Source organism: Zootoca vivipara, chromosome 2 (genome assembly GCF_965207765.1).
Source record: "Zootoca vivipara chromosome 2, rZooViv2.hap1.1, whole genome shotgun sequence".
Taxonomy (NCBI): Eukaryota; Metazoa; Chordata; class Lepidosauria; order Squamata; family Lacertidae; genus Zootoca; species Zootoca vivipara.
Window position 1 is genome coordinate 7,210,668 of NC_142584.1, and position 16,847 is coordinate 7,227,514.

At 45.8% G+C, this 16,847-nt stretch overlaps 1 protein-coding gene across 1 annotated transcript in view; it reads left to right on the top strand.

Moving 5' to 3' along the window:
- The first annotated feature begins 2,446 nt into the window (after positions 1–2,446).
- The window catches only part of LOC118077436 (uncharacterized), a 50,043-nt gene continuing 35,642 nt past the window's right edge, over positions 2,447–16,847 (top strand). The window contains exon 1 of the mRNA XM_035101053.3: positions 2,447–3,019. Coding sequence (XP_034956944.3) covers positions 2,681–3,019 — 339 coding nt within the window. The 5' untranslated portion in view covers positions 2,447–2,680. The remainder of the gene's footprint in view (positions 3,020–16,847) is intronic.

Below are 16,847 nucleotides of genomic sequence, written 5' to 3' on the forward strand. Positions count from 1 at the left end.
AAAGCTGTTCATGAATTTTTTTTGTCATTCCCCCTGCCATAACAAAGAAATCAAAGATCTCTCGTTGTCACCATGATAAAACTCCTCGATCATTGCTTGCAGCAGTTTTTTTTCAGGGCCTTTTTTCAGTGCCTTCTGGCGGTTCCCTCACTGCGAGAAGCAAAGCTACAGGGAACCAGGCAGAGGGCCTACTCGGTAGTGGCACCCGCCCTGTGGAGATAAACAGCTACCTGACATTTAGAAAACACCTAAAGGCAGCCCTGTTTAGGGAAGTTTTTAAGCTGTGATATTTTAATGTATTTCAGTATTTGTTGGAAGCCGCCCAGAGTGGTGGGGGAAACCCAGCCAGATGGGCAGGGTATAAATAAATAAATAAATAAATAAATAAATAAATAATAAAGTGAAAGCAAAAAAGTTAACTTGCTATGGCTGCCCATGAAAATAAAATGGTGATGAACCAAACTGGGCCAGAGGAGGCATGATCATAAGCCACACTGCCAAGAAGCATCACATAAGATGTCATAAAAGAACCCCTTGCTGATCAGTTTTGCTTTGGATCGGATTTGAAACAGCCAATTTTTTGACCATACTGGTCATTACTATACTCTCTCCCCCCCCCCCACTTTAGGAGAAGCTCATGCAATGCTAGGCCTGCGTGGTGGGGGCCCTGGGATATGTTCAACTCCAGCAGGATGTTGTGATGATACACAAAAAATGAATGCCTAAAACACTGCAAATATGAAATAAATGCCTGGAATGGCAGTGCCCAGAGGGATAAGCAGTGCAAATAATATTCGTCCTATGTCATCAGAATTTACCAAACTAATTTGGAACATCCCAAACTCGGGCATCTGATACCAGTCCAACGGAGGAACCAGTTCACACTCCTCCTCAGCAATATGCCTAATAGTTGTTTTCCTCTTAAATATTTCCTAGCCACTTCATAAGTGTTGGCAGACATTTCCCCTTAAATACCACAGCAGTGAAGTGAATGTAAACAGGTAATTACATATATTTCTTATACTACAAAGGGCTAGACAGAACGAGATTAGCTTCTCCAACGAAGTGTAGCTCTGGTTTGGCCTACCCTTCATGTAATTGACTGTCCCCCTTAATAATATCCAAGCACTTAACAGACCCCCCCTCCCAATGTCTCTATTTTCCAGGGACAATGCTGGATTAACAGAACCTGTCCTGGTTTCTGATTTAATCCCAGAATGTCCCACTTTCCCCTATTTTCATCTGAGAAATGTTGGTGGGTATGGAATAGGATTTCCCCAGGGCTTCCCCCCCCCCAATCTGGAACTCACAGAAATTCAATTCTGGCCCCTCTCAGGTGGGTGCCATTGCCATTATAAGAGAACAAGGGAAATTCACTTAAACCACCTAATTTCAATAGGAAGAGATGTGGGCGTAGACGTGCGCCAGATTGTGGCCACTGAAATCACATGCTTGAGATTGAAATGGCATCTTCATCCGGAAAAACCAGCACCTTCTAATTGTGGCAAGTGCGCTACACAAGCCAAAGTATTACATAGTGCTGTGGTGGGCTACACTACGATATGCACTCTTGGCTTGCCTTTGCATTTTGCTATGTGCATTTTATATCTATATATCTATATCTAATCTACATTTCTCATATTTCTATTTTTTTAAATGCCTTTTGACACTTTAATTGAGCCAAAAATGGAAAAGTGCAAAATCTGCCCATTAGTCCAAGAGGTGCGACTCAGGCCAGTTTGTACAGGCATTTGCAAAGATTGAATTCCTAACCCCTAGTGTATGTTGGCTAGTGGCTGTGTGCTAGTACCAGTGCTTTTTTTTCAAAAAAAAAAAGTTTTGGGTTACTCTCATTTTCCTACTCATAATGAAATACTGCCCCTCAATGAAGCCAAACTTAGATTCACAAAATGTTTAAGGGTATGCGTAACCCTGCCCACCCCCTTGGGGAAAAAAACACCACTGGCTATCACCTATCCCCTTGCATGGAATAATTCTCTACTTTTCACTTTGGTGCATTTAAAATGAACTCACAACCACCTTGTTTTAACTATTAGACAAAAGGAGATAGAAGGCCCTTGTGATATCTCTTAGCATTCAAACAGCCTGAAAAGGAATGAACTGGAAATGCTAAATCACCCCTTAACCAGTGTATAGTTTTTACCACGTGTTTCTTTTGATTCACTCGGTTTGGGTCATTATTGAGAAAACATCCTGACATGCTGTCCTCTCAGCCGGTCGCTCTTCTGTGATCTTTCACTCAACCTTTCAAAGCTCCCTTTTGCCATTTAAGGCTGAGGAAGCCTCTCCACCCTTACTGTGTGTGCATCTAGATGGCTGCAAAGTGAGTAATTTTTTGCTTTGAGTTGTTTTTCTTTTTCTTTTTCAACTACAAGTGCCTGAGCATGTGCGCTCACCTCACAAACAAAACTACAAAAGGCAGGCGGGAAGGAGGAAGGGAGGGGGAGAGAGAGAAAGCCAACAGGTTGATCTGGATTACATCAACAGTCACACCCTCCTTACTTTATGAACATAGCAGAACAGGTGTTTGTAATTCATTAGCTAAACTGAGCTCAGCACAGAGAGGAATTGAAATCTACGCTGCTCCCCGGTGTGCTTCTTCTCTTTTGCAGTAGTACCTAGAAGGGCTTGTGCTTCATCCGGCCTCCTTGTAGCCACAATGACTAGCCACTCGAGGGACTTCCGGAGCCGTAGCAACAGCAGCTCCTTCGCTTCGCCAGGAGGCTCTTTTAGCATGCGGAGAGAGCGTTCGTGCTCCCCTTCTTCAAGGTACGGGGCCTGCAGCAGCCCCACCATGGGTGTGAGCACCAGCAGAAACAACTTCAGCTCTTCGAGCCTCACCGGACACAGCCGCTGCTCTTACCCAAAGGTTTCGGTCAACAAACGGCTCCTGACTCCGCTACACCTGGATATAGATCCCTCCTTGCAGGAGATCAAGACCAAGGAGAAAGATGAGATCAGGACACTCAATAACCAATTCGCCGCCTTAATTGGAAAGGTAAGATTGCATACTATTATTTGAATGGGAAGGTAAGATGATGCCTCTCTTTGTATTGACCAATGTGCAAAACAGTGTGAGAGAGAGCTCCTTTAGGTGGTTGATTCAGGTGGCTACTTCTTGTGGCAGCTTTAGTTTAGAGTACCATTGGAGGGTGGCAAGTTATCACCTGCCTATGTTGCTGTTAATTGCTGTAATTTCAGTTCTCTGCTTCAGGTTACCAGGACAGCTCTGGCACAATCCAAAGACTATCAATATCTAATGCCACACAATATAAGCTTCAAGATTTTGTTTCTAGACTTCCTAGTCCAAAGCCAACAGCAGTTGTGAAGTCCTGTTGTCAGTCCTCAGGTGTAATAGGTGGGGATAGCCTTGGTCTCTGTGTTTATCGGGGATGGATGGTAGCCGTTTACAGGTTTTTAAATGAATGAAATAAGAACAAATATGTTCTCCAGCTTAGGAGACTTAAAGTGTAGAGCTTCAAAGGAATATAATTGGGTTTGCAATAATGGCTAAGCATCAATAAGAACCCTGCTGGTCCAGGCCAAAGTCTAGCATCTAGTCTAGCATCCTGTTCTCGCAGTAGCCAATCAGAGGCCTGTGGGAGACTCATAAGCAGAATCTGAGTGCAACAGCATCCTGCCTGCTTGTGATCCCCAGCAACTGGTATTGAGAGGCAGATTTGCCTGCAATAGCGGAAGTAGAACATAGCTAACGTAAGTAGCCACTGATAGCCTTTTTCTCCACGCCGTTGATTTCCTTATGTTCCTCTTCTGAAGCTGTCAAAGTTGGTGGCCTTTGACACATCGTGCGGCAGTGGATTCCATCGTTTAACTATAGACTCTGTGCAAAAGTACGGTACTTCCTTTTGCCTGTGCTCCCACCATTGACCTTCACCGGATGATCCCCTGGCTCTAATGTTATGAGAGAGGGGTGACAGACTTCTCTCTATCCACTTCCTTCATAGCATGCATAATTTTTGTTATGATAATGTGCTCCTTTACTTGCCTTTTTCCCGCCCCGCCCCCCAGAACTAAGGAAGGCCCAAGCATCATGACCTTTCCTCATAGGGGAGTTGCTCCAGCCCCTCGATAGCCTTAAAAGTTGTCCACAATTTTTTTTGAGGGCTACATAAACACACCCACAGTGGGATGGTACAGAAGAGGAAGCATGGGGAGGGGGGAATATTTGCAGACGGGACAAAAGGTCACAATCCTGCAGACACATGGGGAGAGTGGCTACGTCACTCACTATTCACAAGTAACATTGCAGGCATTATGTAATACGTGACCATAGTCACATGCACATTTAAAGCACATTTATACCATGGCTTCCATCAAGGAATCATGAGAGCTGTGTTTTCCCCTTTAAATATATGTTTTGGATATGATTCATGTTGCATAAAGTAAAATTTCAGTCTGAATGGAGATGAAATGTGATGCAACCACATTTTCCTTAAAAGGAGATGACGAGGTGTTATGTGACGAATGTTAACAACTGTCTATTAGTGAATAGTCACATGAAAGGCCCCCAGGGTGACAAAAATGCACTTCTGAGGATCTCTGTTGAGAAGCTTCCCAGGGAATTGTGGGGACTGTAGTTTCAGGAGAATTCTGTTAAAGATCGTAACCATCCCGCACACAGAGCTACAGCAACTCCATACCCTCCAACATGCAGCTGTGACACTATGGGTTCTGGGAGAAGGTAATGTCTATTAAACAAGTTTTCCGTCAGCAGGGTAGGTTCAGCCTCGTTGTTTGTACCTTGTCCGCTGCTCTATTAGCATATGAACGATTTGCAGAGAAGAGCAAAGAGGACTCAAAAGTTGCCATTCAGCCATCCCTTCCTGCCCTCTAACTAGCCCTTCATCCCTCACTGTTGCCACTGGTAATAAAAAGAGGCATGAAGATACAGTCATACCTTGGGTTACAGATGCTTCGAGTTGCGCGTTTTCAGGTTGTGCACTGCGCCGAACCCAGAAGTACCAGAATGGGTTACTTCCGGGTTTCAGCGCTCGCGCATGCACAGAAACACAAAATGATGTCATGCGCAGAAGCACCGAATCACGGCCTGAGCAGGCGCAGGCATGGCACTATGGGTTGCGAACGCTGCAGGTCGCGAATGTGCCTCCTGCACGGATCACGTTTGCAACCCGAGCGTCCACTGTAAAAGATAACAGAATTCTAGACTGCACCACTTTGGAATGCGGTGGGGTGCCGTATTCCCAAATGCATTCCAAAGTTAAAAGTTCCAAACATGTAATAAACTAACACATCCTAGAGAATATTCCTGGTGTCCTAGTTTACTTCATAGAGGGAGCTTTTTATTTGTGTTGGTGGGGAGAGCTTTCAAAAACATGTCCCCCACATACCACCCTACTGTCTGAAGTGGATTTTAAAAAAGGTTTCATTCATTCATTTATTCATTCATCATGCTTTTCTGCAGACGGTTCTAGGCGCCTAACAAAATTGTCAGGACTATAATAATTATAATACTACAAACATGATACAAACAGCAGAAGCAGCAAATGAACAAAGTCCATGCATTCATAATGCAAAAAAAACACAAAGGCAGTGGGTGAATAAAACCCATGAGCTCCCCAAAAATACCATTCAATCAAAACAATTAATATTTATTTATTGCCTATATATTCCATCTTTCCTCCAAGAAGCACAAGGATGGCATACATAGGTCCCTCCCCACTCACAGCAGCCCTATGAGGTAGCTTAGTCTAACAGCTGGTAGGTGGCCCAAGGTGGCCCAGAATGCAGATCCTGGTTTCCCAGGTTCTAGTGCTTGAGAGTATGGAACAGCCATTATCTGATGCCAAAATATAGTAAGTACCTAGGGAAGGAGTTCCACAGTATTGGTGCTACCACCAAGAAGACACCTTCTCTCTCTGTTAGCCATGATTTGCCTAATGTCAGAGGGCAACAGCATCTGGAACAGAAGGGCCTGTGACGATCTTTGCCGAGGGGCAGCTTCATGTAGGTGGAGATGGTATTTCAGATACTCGAACCTATGCCATTTCCGGCTGAACTGGCAAGCGCAACCCGAGTGTTTTGATGCAAACACCTTTGTCTTCCAGCACATTCTGCTCAATGTGTACAATAGGTACAAGGCCCTACCTCTGATTGACAGGAAGGTCCTTTGGCAGGCACCACATATAGCCTTATGAAGTTAGGCAAACACCAAGAGATCTTCCTTGGCACTTTAAGCACATGGATACTTTTCATAGATCACTGGAGATGTCCTTTAGATTTGAGTGGAATGAAAGTCCTAAAGACTTTGAAGTTTGAAGAAGAAATGTCATTGCAGCAGCATACAGTTTTCTCCCAACCACCTCTCTCCTGTGGTGTACTAAGACCTCATAGGGAAGGCAGAAGGTTGTTTTCAAAGTGAAACAGTTGAACTACCCAAGGCAGGTTCCTGCAAAGCCCTCATGTTCTGTAAACAGATGGTAATCTCCTCAAGGATTGCTTCACTGAAGTGTCTAACGTAGGCAGCGAGTGCCAATCTGAAAACCAAAAAAAATTACACACACACACACACACACACACACACACACACACACACTGGCAGCACTGTGATTTAATTTTAAGAGACACTGTTTATTCCTCAGTTATGTGAATACTACACCCAGTGTTTATGACATGCAAATGGATAAATGTGCAGGCATGTTCTCTGTTGTGTGAGCTACTGGAGACAAATTCAACTGAACTTTGATCTGGCTTTTTGACCATATATGGATTTTTAAACTCATCCCTGAAGAAGCAGGAGGCACACTGGGAGCCAAAGTGGCCATCCTCAATGGTGTCAAACTGTGCTAAGAAACATTCTGGTCCTTGGTTCCATGGAGTTGTATCTAGGATTACTCCATGAAAAATGAACAATGGTTGACAGTTGTCCTTGAAAGGCAGCTTGCCCACCACTAGAGATCTTTCCCTGGAATGTAAAACTACAAGGGGAGGGGTGCTGGGAATGTTTTAGGGTGCAATCACAGCTCATCAAGGGCAGGTCTGGACACCAGCCTGCATGTATAACACTCACCAGAGAATCCTCTGCAACACACATTGTTTTTGTAGGTCTGGAAGTCAAAGTACATGTTAATATGGACTGTAAGGCAGCTGCCAAGCAAAGTCTTTCCTCCCGTGCCTCTCTACTACAACTTTTGTTAACCTGGTGCCCTCCTGATGTTTTGGGCTAAGGCTGTTGGGAGTTGTAACCCAAAATTTCTGGGGGAAACTATGCTGGAAAAGGGTGATCTGCTGTAATCTTTAGAAAATGCATAACACAATAGACCAGGCATCCCCAAACTGCGGCCCTCCAGATGTTTTAGCCTACAACTCCCATGATCCCTAGCTAACAGGACCAGTGGTCAGGGGTGATGGGAATTGTAGTCCGAAACATCTGGAGGGCCGAAGTTTGGGGGTGCCTGCAATAGACGATGCTCAGAGCTTCCCTGCCCCAGCATCCCTTCATCAACTGCTGCTTTTTCTGCAGGGGGGTGGATAGGAAAACTGAGCATGACAACAAGGCAGGCATCTTCTTTAAATGTTATGGGCAGTATGAGAGAAAAGAGAGATGTAGCTGCAGCTCTCACTGGCAAAAGATGCACATTCTGCCCAACATGTAGTTTGGGGTCCTTAAGTTCAAATTGTAGCAGCTCGTTCCCTGGAGGCCAGTTCCCATAATCATTTCTTGCACACAAGTGCTCACATGGAGAACAGAAACAAATCGGCTGAACCAGCCAATCACTGATTTAGTGGACAGCTATTTCTATGATTGGAGAAGTCACCCTGTCCACCTTCCACCTCTTGTGACTAAGATTTCAAAGTGTCGGTGCTGACCTTTAAAGCCCTAAATGGCCTCGGTCCAGTATACCTGAAGGAGCGTCTCCACCTCCATCATTCTGCCCGGACACTGAGGTCCAGCACCAAGGGCCTTCTGGCGGTTCCCTCGTTGCGAGAAGCCAAGTTGCAGGGAACTAGGCAGAGGGCCTTCTCGGTGGTGGCTGGGGAGACCCGGCCAGATGGGCGGGGTATAAATAAATTATTATTATTATTATTATTATTATTATTATTATTATTATTATTTGTGTGCTATATCTGAGATCAGCCAGTTCATATGCCTTTACGCAAAAGTGCATGGCTGGAATTCTTTAAGTTTCGGGAAGTGGGAGGGATGAGCCCTGGGTTATTTTGGCAAGCCAATCTTTCTCAATCTCTGTTTGCCATGTATAAAATGAGTATACTTGCCACCAGGAGTTGTTGTAGGAGATAAAAGAATTGTAAAGCATTTTGCACATTTAAATTACCATAAAAACTATTCACTCTAATACTGCCCCCCCCTCGCCAAATAGGCATGATACAAATGACTTTGTAATCCAACGCTCAGCACTGCTGCACCAGCAAAACAGTACATGATGCCCTTCAGCTACATTGCAGTATCACAGTGCTAGGCAGAATCACTTTGGGGTTGGCGCTTAAGCCCAGTCTCAGCATGTCAGTGTTGAAAAAATTCTCCCGTCTCCAATGTGGCACCAAGCAACATCAGTTCTGCAGCCGTATTAGGGCTGGGCACTAGCTATGCTATGAGACAGTCCATCTTCATAGGAAAGAAATGGTTGGTGAAATTCTGCCAACCTCATGTAACAGTAAGGTAAAGGGTAAAGGGACCGCTGACCTTTAAGTCCAGTCGCGGACGACTCTGGGGTTGCAATGCTCATCTCGCTTTACTGGCCGAGGGAGCTGACGTTTGTCCGCAGACAGCTTCCGGGTCATGTGGCCAGCATGACTAAGCTGCTTCTGGCAAACCAGAGCAGCGCATGGAAACACCATTTACCTTCCCGCCAGAGTGGTACCTATTTATCTACTAGCACTTTGACATGCTTCCGAACTGCTAGGTTGGCAGGAGCACGGACCGAGCAACAGGAGCTCACCCTGTCGCGGGGATTTGAACCGCCGACCTTCTGATTGGCAAGCCCTAGGCTCAGTGGTTTAGACCACAGCACCACCCACATCCATGTAACAGTAGCAGGGTTATAAGTATGGATGCAAATTTACAAATAATTACTTACATTTCAGAGAAAGTAAGCCGATTAATATCCCAGCTAAATCTCCCCAAATAAATTCCCCCGTTAATTTCCTTTCCCAGATTACCCAAATCTCCTTTAATTAATTAAAATCCCAGTTAGTTCCCTGCCCTGCTCCTGTTCCAAAATCACTTTCCATTTTGCTTTGTACCCCTATTCATTGGCAGTCATCTCACTGTTATCCCTTCTGCTGTTTTAAAAATTGAATTAATAAGAAATAGGTTGCATGATTCCTTTCAGGTGGAGGGAGGAATTGTGCTATGAGACAAGTTGGCTGGTGGGTGTCTGTCTATCTTTTTAAACTTAATGAAGCAAAAGGAAAGCCTTCAGCCAGGGACCAGCCTACCATTTAGTCAGAGTGAGGGAGCTGCCTCAGGTAGTAGATGCTGGAGAACAGGGAGCACCAGGAAGCTGCTGGAGACCAGAGACATGTAGGTCAAGTAGTCTGTGAGATAAGCTGCTGCTCTCAGGAACAGACTGCCCTGCCCTGTTGCCAGTGTTGAAATGGGATTCAGGTGGTAGCCCTATTGGTTTTTGTATGTGGAGTAGAGGGGGGGGCTTCTTGTTCTTTGCCAAGAGCATCAAAATGTCTCGGGGCAGCATTGCCACTGTCAGCTTTCCGCTGCACTGTGTGAATTGTCATAGAATTGTAGAGTTGGAAGAATACCCCCCGAGGGTCATCTAGTCCAACCCCCTGCAATGCAGGATTCTTAGCTAATGCATCCATGACAGATGGCCACCCAACCTCTGCCTAAAAACCTCCAATGAAAGAGACCCCAGCACCTTCTAAGGGAGTCCGTTCCACTGTCTAGCAGCATAGCTGCCAAGTACCCCGTTTTCTCCGGGAAAACCCCGATTTTACTTACCTTTTCCCGGTGGCCCCCCGTATCACTTCGTCTCCCGTTTTTCTCCGTTATTTTCTCCTGCCGGCGGCCATTTTTTTTCTTTCCAATTTGCCCTTCTATGGACACCAAAAATGGCCACCGCCGGCTTCAAAAGTCGCATCTATGCATGTCCGGAAGTGCGTAGACGCGACTTCCGGTGTTGGCTGCGGCCATTTTTGGTGCCCATAGATGGGCGGAGCGACACCGGAAGTTGTGTCGACGCACTTCCTGACATGCGTACAAGCGACTTTTGAAGCCGCCGGTGGCCATTTTTGGTGCCCATAGAAGGGCAAAGCGACACCGGAAGTTACGTCGACGCAACTTCCGGTGTCACACAGCTGCCGGTCCCAGATTCTGCAGTCTGGGACTTGGAAGGTAAGGTCTAGCAGCGCTTACCAACAGAAAATTATCCCTTTCAAATTGAAACCTCAAAGGTAGAATCTCCTTTCTGATTGAAACCTCAAAGGCTCCCAAGAAACAATGCTGCTTCCTTTTCCTTCCCTCGACCCTGGAAATGAAACTGAAATGGGTTGTTTCCCCCACCCAGGGCACTTTGAGGCTGCATTTGTGGCTTTCCTATTAAGGTGACCACTTATCTGGTCCCCTTTTCTCATTCTGTATTTCCAGTGTTGGCCACATGGAAAGAGGGCATCTCCCTGGGCACCCCTCGAAATACAGGGCTGTCTGATATGAAAAGAGACTGCTTGGCCATACTGGGTGGCAACACTCAAAGCATCCTTCTCTGAAGCGCTGGAGAGCCTTGTAGATCTCCTACCAGCAGGCTAGACAGACCAGCAGCCTGAGTCATACAAGGCAGCTATGTGTATTAAGAGAAGCATTTGGGGAGAGTTGTTCATGCCAGAATCAGGCGTATATTAAGGCTGTTAAACCCAAAGCATAACAGATCAGTAATGCATCAAGTTTGGGCAAGGGTTAGAATGTTACACTGCCTAAGTAAGGGCATGCCACTGCTAAGTCGTCATAGAATGCACTACTCTTTGGCTAGAAACTCAGAAAATCTGAATTTTATCTTCTATAAATCAGCTAGGTAAAGGTAAAGGGACCCCTTGACCATTAGGTCCAGTCGTGACCGACTCTGGGGTTGTGCGCTCATCTCGCATTATTGGCCGAGGGAGCCGGCGTATAGTTTCCAGGTCATGTGGCCAGCATGACAAAGCCACTTCTGGCGAACCAGAGCAGCACACGGAAATGCCGTTTACCTTCCCGCTGTAGGTATTTATCTACTTGCATTTTGATGTGCTTTCGAACTGCTAGGTTGGCAGGAGCTGGGACCGAGCAACAGGAGCTCACCCCACCACAGGGATTCGAACTGCTGACCTTCTGATCAGCAAGCCCTAGGCTCAGTGGTTTAACCCACAGAGCCACCTGGGTCCCGATAAATCAGCTAGCTGTATGATAATGATCATAGGCTGGATTCACTAAAGGTAGGATAAATTAACTCTGGAATTGGAGCCGTTTCCCTTTTCTTTCTCTTGGTCTATATGTGTACTCCATTTCCTTCCAAGTTTGTGTCTTTCTTTAACAGGAGCTGTTTTTGAACTTGTGCTCTCTTTATGCCTGCACAAGAGATTGCTCAATAGGTCAGCCATCTTCTTTGGAGCCTCTAGGTGCTGTATAATAATGTTATCAGACATATCTCCTTGGTTGTTCATTGACAGTTCCAAACAAACATTGGAAGCAGGAACCAATGGTGGTAATTAAGTAAGGAAGAGGTTGCCAAAAGAGGGGGTGAATTCTCTATCATATGCAATCTTTGGATTAAGAGCGGCAGATGCTCTTCAGAAAGATAATACTCTCTAAGCACAGGTTGGCAGGCTTGTTATCACAGCAGCTTGAGCTAAAGCCAATAATCAAGAAATGTGGATGTGTTTTGATGAAAACTTAACATGTGAGGCTTGCAATGAATTTATAGGGGCTGCCATTTTCGTTCTTGACTCATTGTAAACTTCTTCAAATCTTCATCTGTTGAACTCAATGTGGGTTGTTATTTATAGAGGCTTGTTTAATACATTTTTATTGTTTGCTGTTCACAAACGAGGGTTTTTGTTTTTTCCCTAGAGAAGAAAGGGGGAAACTAGGAGGAGGGTGTTTGATGGAGTAGAACTGGTGCTCCTTTGAGGAGGCTCAGTGCATGGATTTTGATTTAGCTATGCACAGTCCATTTCACCTCTGCTGATTTCCTTTCACTTCAATTTGCGGAGAGGAGTCACTGATACAGATGGGGAGAAAATAGTTTGAGTTTGCATGTGAATCCACTTAATTCAAACTTCCTTAACTGAAATACAGTGGAATCTCGGTTGCATATGTAGACCTTTCAGACCCCCCCCCCCAAATAAATCCAGACAGGACTCAAATATTGGTTTGGTTTTTGGAAGAATTTAGGCCACAACTTTATTGATTACAATCAAGTGAGCATAGGCTCTGGTTCGACTAGCTCCCTGTACCCTTGCAGGTAGCGCTGACCCTGGGCACAGTGGCATACAAGTGGAGGAGCTGCACGGCAGGCTCCCTTTTCCCTCCGCCAGCTGCGCTGCTCAGGATCTCTGCTCAGGGAGGTAAGCGAGCGGAACAGGGGCACTAGGACCCTGTTCCGCTCTGCAGCGCCGGGGTTATCCCTCAGCCCGGCGCTGCTTTTCATTGGCATTCCTGTTGGCAGGAAGGCTCGAATGCCTTCCCACAGTCTAGGACTCTCCCCGCGGCCCGCTGGCTCCATGGCGCCCATCTGGCCTCCGCTGCCGGCGGGAGGGCTCCGGACTGCAGGAGCGGGGCTGTCCCTGCTGGCGCCGCAGGGCCAGGACGCCAGGCCTCTCTGCAGGCCGTGCTCTCTCCTTCCCGGCCCTGTGGCTCTCGGCTCAGCCGAGGCGTCACCCCGAGGCCTTCCGGCCCGGGGGAGACAGCAAGCTCCTCCAGGGAAGGTAAGAGCTTTCCTTTAAAAAAAATGGAGGGGAAGAGCTGGAGGTGCAGAGGTTTTTTTAAAAAAAGAGTGGGGGCAGGGGGGCGCCCGAGGGATCCCTGCACCAGGGCGCCCGATGTGCTAAAGACGGCCCTGCCTGGGCACCAACCATAGGTCAGCAGGGGAGTCTGCTAGGCCTCCACCCAGATGTCCCCTGGACTCAGGCTCAGGGCACAACCCCTCACAGGGAAGACCAACCATGAGTCCGTGGATTCCTTTAGAAGAATACCCAACACATAGGGATGGCTAGGCATCCTGCCACCCCTATCACCTGAACCAGAACCTATCCACAACCTTACAAGTTGTGACGATTTGCTACGTGGCAGGCAAAACCCAAATGGCACCAGTCAATCCTCCAAGTGGGAAAAATTCCTGCCATGCCCCTGTCCCAACGACAGATGACACATGACGGCATAGCAAGGTCATGCATGCAAGTCCTAAATATAGGGAGAGGTGGGCGGGTTCCGATGCACTGACCCAAAAGAGGAAGCTCAGGGACACGTGCATGGGCTTAAATAGAGGTCCCTTGATAGCATTTAGCTGGCATCCCATTGGTCTGATTGCACCCAGCATCGAGGGACCTCCAATAGGGTGTTGTGGCCATTCCCACCCACAACACAGGTTTTTGGTTGCCAGGTCACACCGCAACACGTGCCCTCTTGTTAGGGAGGACCCGATTTATAGAGGCTTGTTTAATACATTTTTATTGTTTGCTGTGTAGCAGTATGTTCACAAACTAGGGTTTTGGTTTTCTCCCTGGAGAAGAAAGGGGGAAACTAGGAGGAGGGCGTTTGATGGAGTAGAACTGCAGCTCCTTTGAGGAGGCTCAGTGAATGGATTTTGATTTAGCTATGCACAGTCATGGCTAACTAAGAACATATCACCTCTGTTGATTTCCTTTCACTTCAGTTTGTGGGGAGGAGTCACTGATACAGATGGGGAGAAAATAGTTTGAGCTTGCATGTGAATCCCCTTAATTCAAACTTCCTTAACTGAAACACAGTGGAATCTCGGTTGTCAAACGTTTCAGAAGTCAAACGTTTCGGCTTGCAAATGCCGACAACCTGGAAGTGAATGCTTCCATATTTGAACACGCCTCTGAAGTCAAACAGCTTCTGAGGCATGTTTCTCCATTTTTTCAATGGATTTTGCCAACCGAGGTTCCACTGTACAGCAATCCTTCAACTTCTTATTTCTCTGAATTTTGCAACTTAGTTCTCCAACTGAGAAATGTAAACATTTTTCTGGATTAGGTGGAAGTGTGTGTACTGATGCACCTGTTGGTGACAATGACACACAGAAATGCATTATACTGGGGAAAATTGCATGCAAAAATGTGTACAGTGGTACCTCGACTTAAGAACGACTCGACAACCGAATTTTTCAACTTACGAGTGGGGCAAATGGGGCAAACATTTACGAATTTCTCGACATCCGAACCGCAAACCGTGGCGGTTTTAGATAGGGTTTTTTCGACTTACGAATTTTTAGATGGGGTTGCTTCGACACGATTTTTTCCATTTCCAATGCATTCCTATGGGAAATCACATTTCCAATGGCGCTTTTCGACACGAATTTTTCGACCTACGAAGCTGCCTTCAGAACGGATTAAATTCGTAAGTCGAGGCACCACTGTATATTAGAAGCACTCTAAAACGCTGACAAATTTTCATAAGGATCTTTCTTTTAAAAAACTTTCAAACTTATGTGGGAATGTGGGGAACTGAACTGAAGACTGGATAAATGAGAAACCAAGATAAACCAACATTGACAGATCCACCCACTGCTAGTCACTGATCTGTGCTGAAATCAGCCTGGATTCTGCTTATCTAATGCTACCAGTGAACCCCATTTAGGTTGTTTTGCAGTGGTGGGTGTCAAGATCTGAACCCAGACCAAGAAGTACTGTAGACTGAAGCAGCTGTAAGACGTCGGCATAGGATTACTGAAAACCGCAGTTGTGTGGTAGTGGCAAGAAAACCTGCACAGCTGGAATGAAATTGTGCCCCTACCCCCAAGCACAGTGAATCTGGAAAAGAGGCAGAGTGGAACTCTGAATAAGATAAGATGCAGAAAGTGAAACTCTTGCTGTACATTATCTGATACAAGCAAGAGATAAAAATCCTTACCTCTCCACCAAGCCCTTTGCACAGAGGAAGAAACAGCAAGTGTTCCTCAGCCTCGTGCCAATTCCTTATCTTATCCAAACCTGGATCTAAGACTCTTCTTCCTGCTCAAGCTTTGAGCAAGTACAGAGGGAAGGCTAAGTTGTCCTTTCCTTACAATGCAATTGGGAGAAAGGAAGAACAGTAAGACAAACACCTGTATCATTTTCTTCCCTTCAACAAAAAGTCTTTGGGAGGCTGCTGGGTCTTGTTCCTCCTCACCAGAGTCCAAGGGCACTCACCTCTTGTACTCTGGCCAGTGAAATTGTGGGTGTGTGTCCATAACTACTTCTTTGACATGCACAAGTTGATATTGGTTCATGGCTTTTATATTCTCTAGCCCAGGCATCCCAAAACTGCGGCCCTCCAGATGTTTTGGCCTACAACTCCCATGATCCCTAGCTAACAGGACCTGTGGTTGGGGAAGATGGGAATTGTAGTCCAAAACATCTGGAGGGCCGAAGTTTGGGGATGCCTGCTCTAGCCCAACCAACAATTATGAGTTGCATTCAACTGTAATTCTATAAACACAGGAGCACAGGAAGCTGGTCCATAAAGCTCAGTATTGTCTACATGGACTGGCAGTGCCTCTCCAGGATTTCAGACAGGATTCTCTCCCAGCCCCACCTGGAGATGATGGGGATTGAACTTGAACCTTCTGCGTGCAAAGCAGATGCTCTACCTTTTCAGAGCTGACCCATTTTAATAAATGGGCCTAAGTTAGCCATGCTTGTTAATTTCAGTGGGTCTGTTCTAAGCGGGATGAGCACTGGATACAATCTTATGTAATTTGCATTGGAGAGCCAATTGTGATAATCCTGTGGATCACTAGGAAGCATGGATCAAATGTTTGTATTTACCCCCACGCATTGTACTCTTGAAAAGTTGAGTTTCAGATGAGGTTCAAAGGATGAGAAGGTTTTTTTCCTGTTCATGAACCATCCATTATTTTGTATTTCAGAATTGAGATTATTATCATTGTGCACTTTGGAAGGGCTTAGGACACCTATTTGTTGTGTGGCAGTCACGTAAAAGCTCATCGTGAGTTGTCTACGGTCACCTATAATACCCTGTTGTACAGTGAGGCATGCTTTACTATACCATCACAATTACCACACATTCAGCTTGGTTTTAAGGTACAGTAAAGTTCAGGTGGCTGTGTGGCCAGAGGCCAGAAGTGACTGGCTCTCTCTCACACAAATTATCAGCTGGATTGATCTCTGGTCTCTCCTCCTTTCTGCTTCCTTTCCATTCTCTACAGTTCTAGAATGAGATGAGTTTAAAAAAACAAAACACAAGAGAAGGGGCTTTGGTTCTTGGCATAGTTCTCATACCTGTGGAGGAAAGTGTGCCTACACCTTCAAAAGATATTGATCCAGAAACTTGCCCAGAGGCTTCTGGTACTACCGTCTTGGGCAAGATGCTCGCTACATCTTTTGAAATGAAACCTCAGTGATGGAGGCTTTGCCAGGATTTGTGTGGAGAGATATGTACTACGGAAGGAGAAGCCGTTAATTAATGCTTTTGAAAAATCTGAAAAATGCTTTAAAGATTCTTGGAATTGCTTCACGAAGCCAAGGTGTCTTTATCTTTACTTTAAAGAGTATTTGATGCAAATATTGGAGAGACTTGTGAGGCAAGTAACACTGTACCAAAACAGACAAATGGTCCTGGAAATATTCACAGTGTGATGTGCTAGGCAGAGATCTAA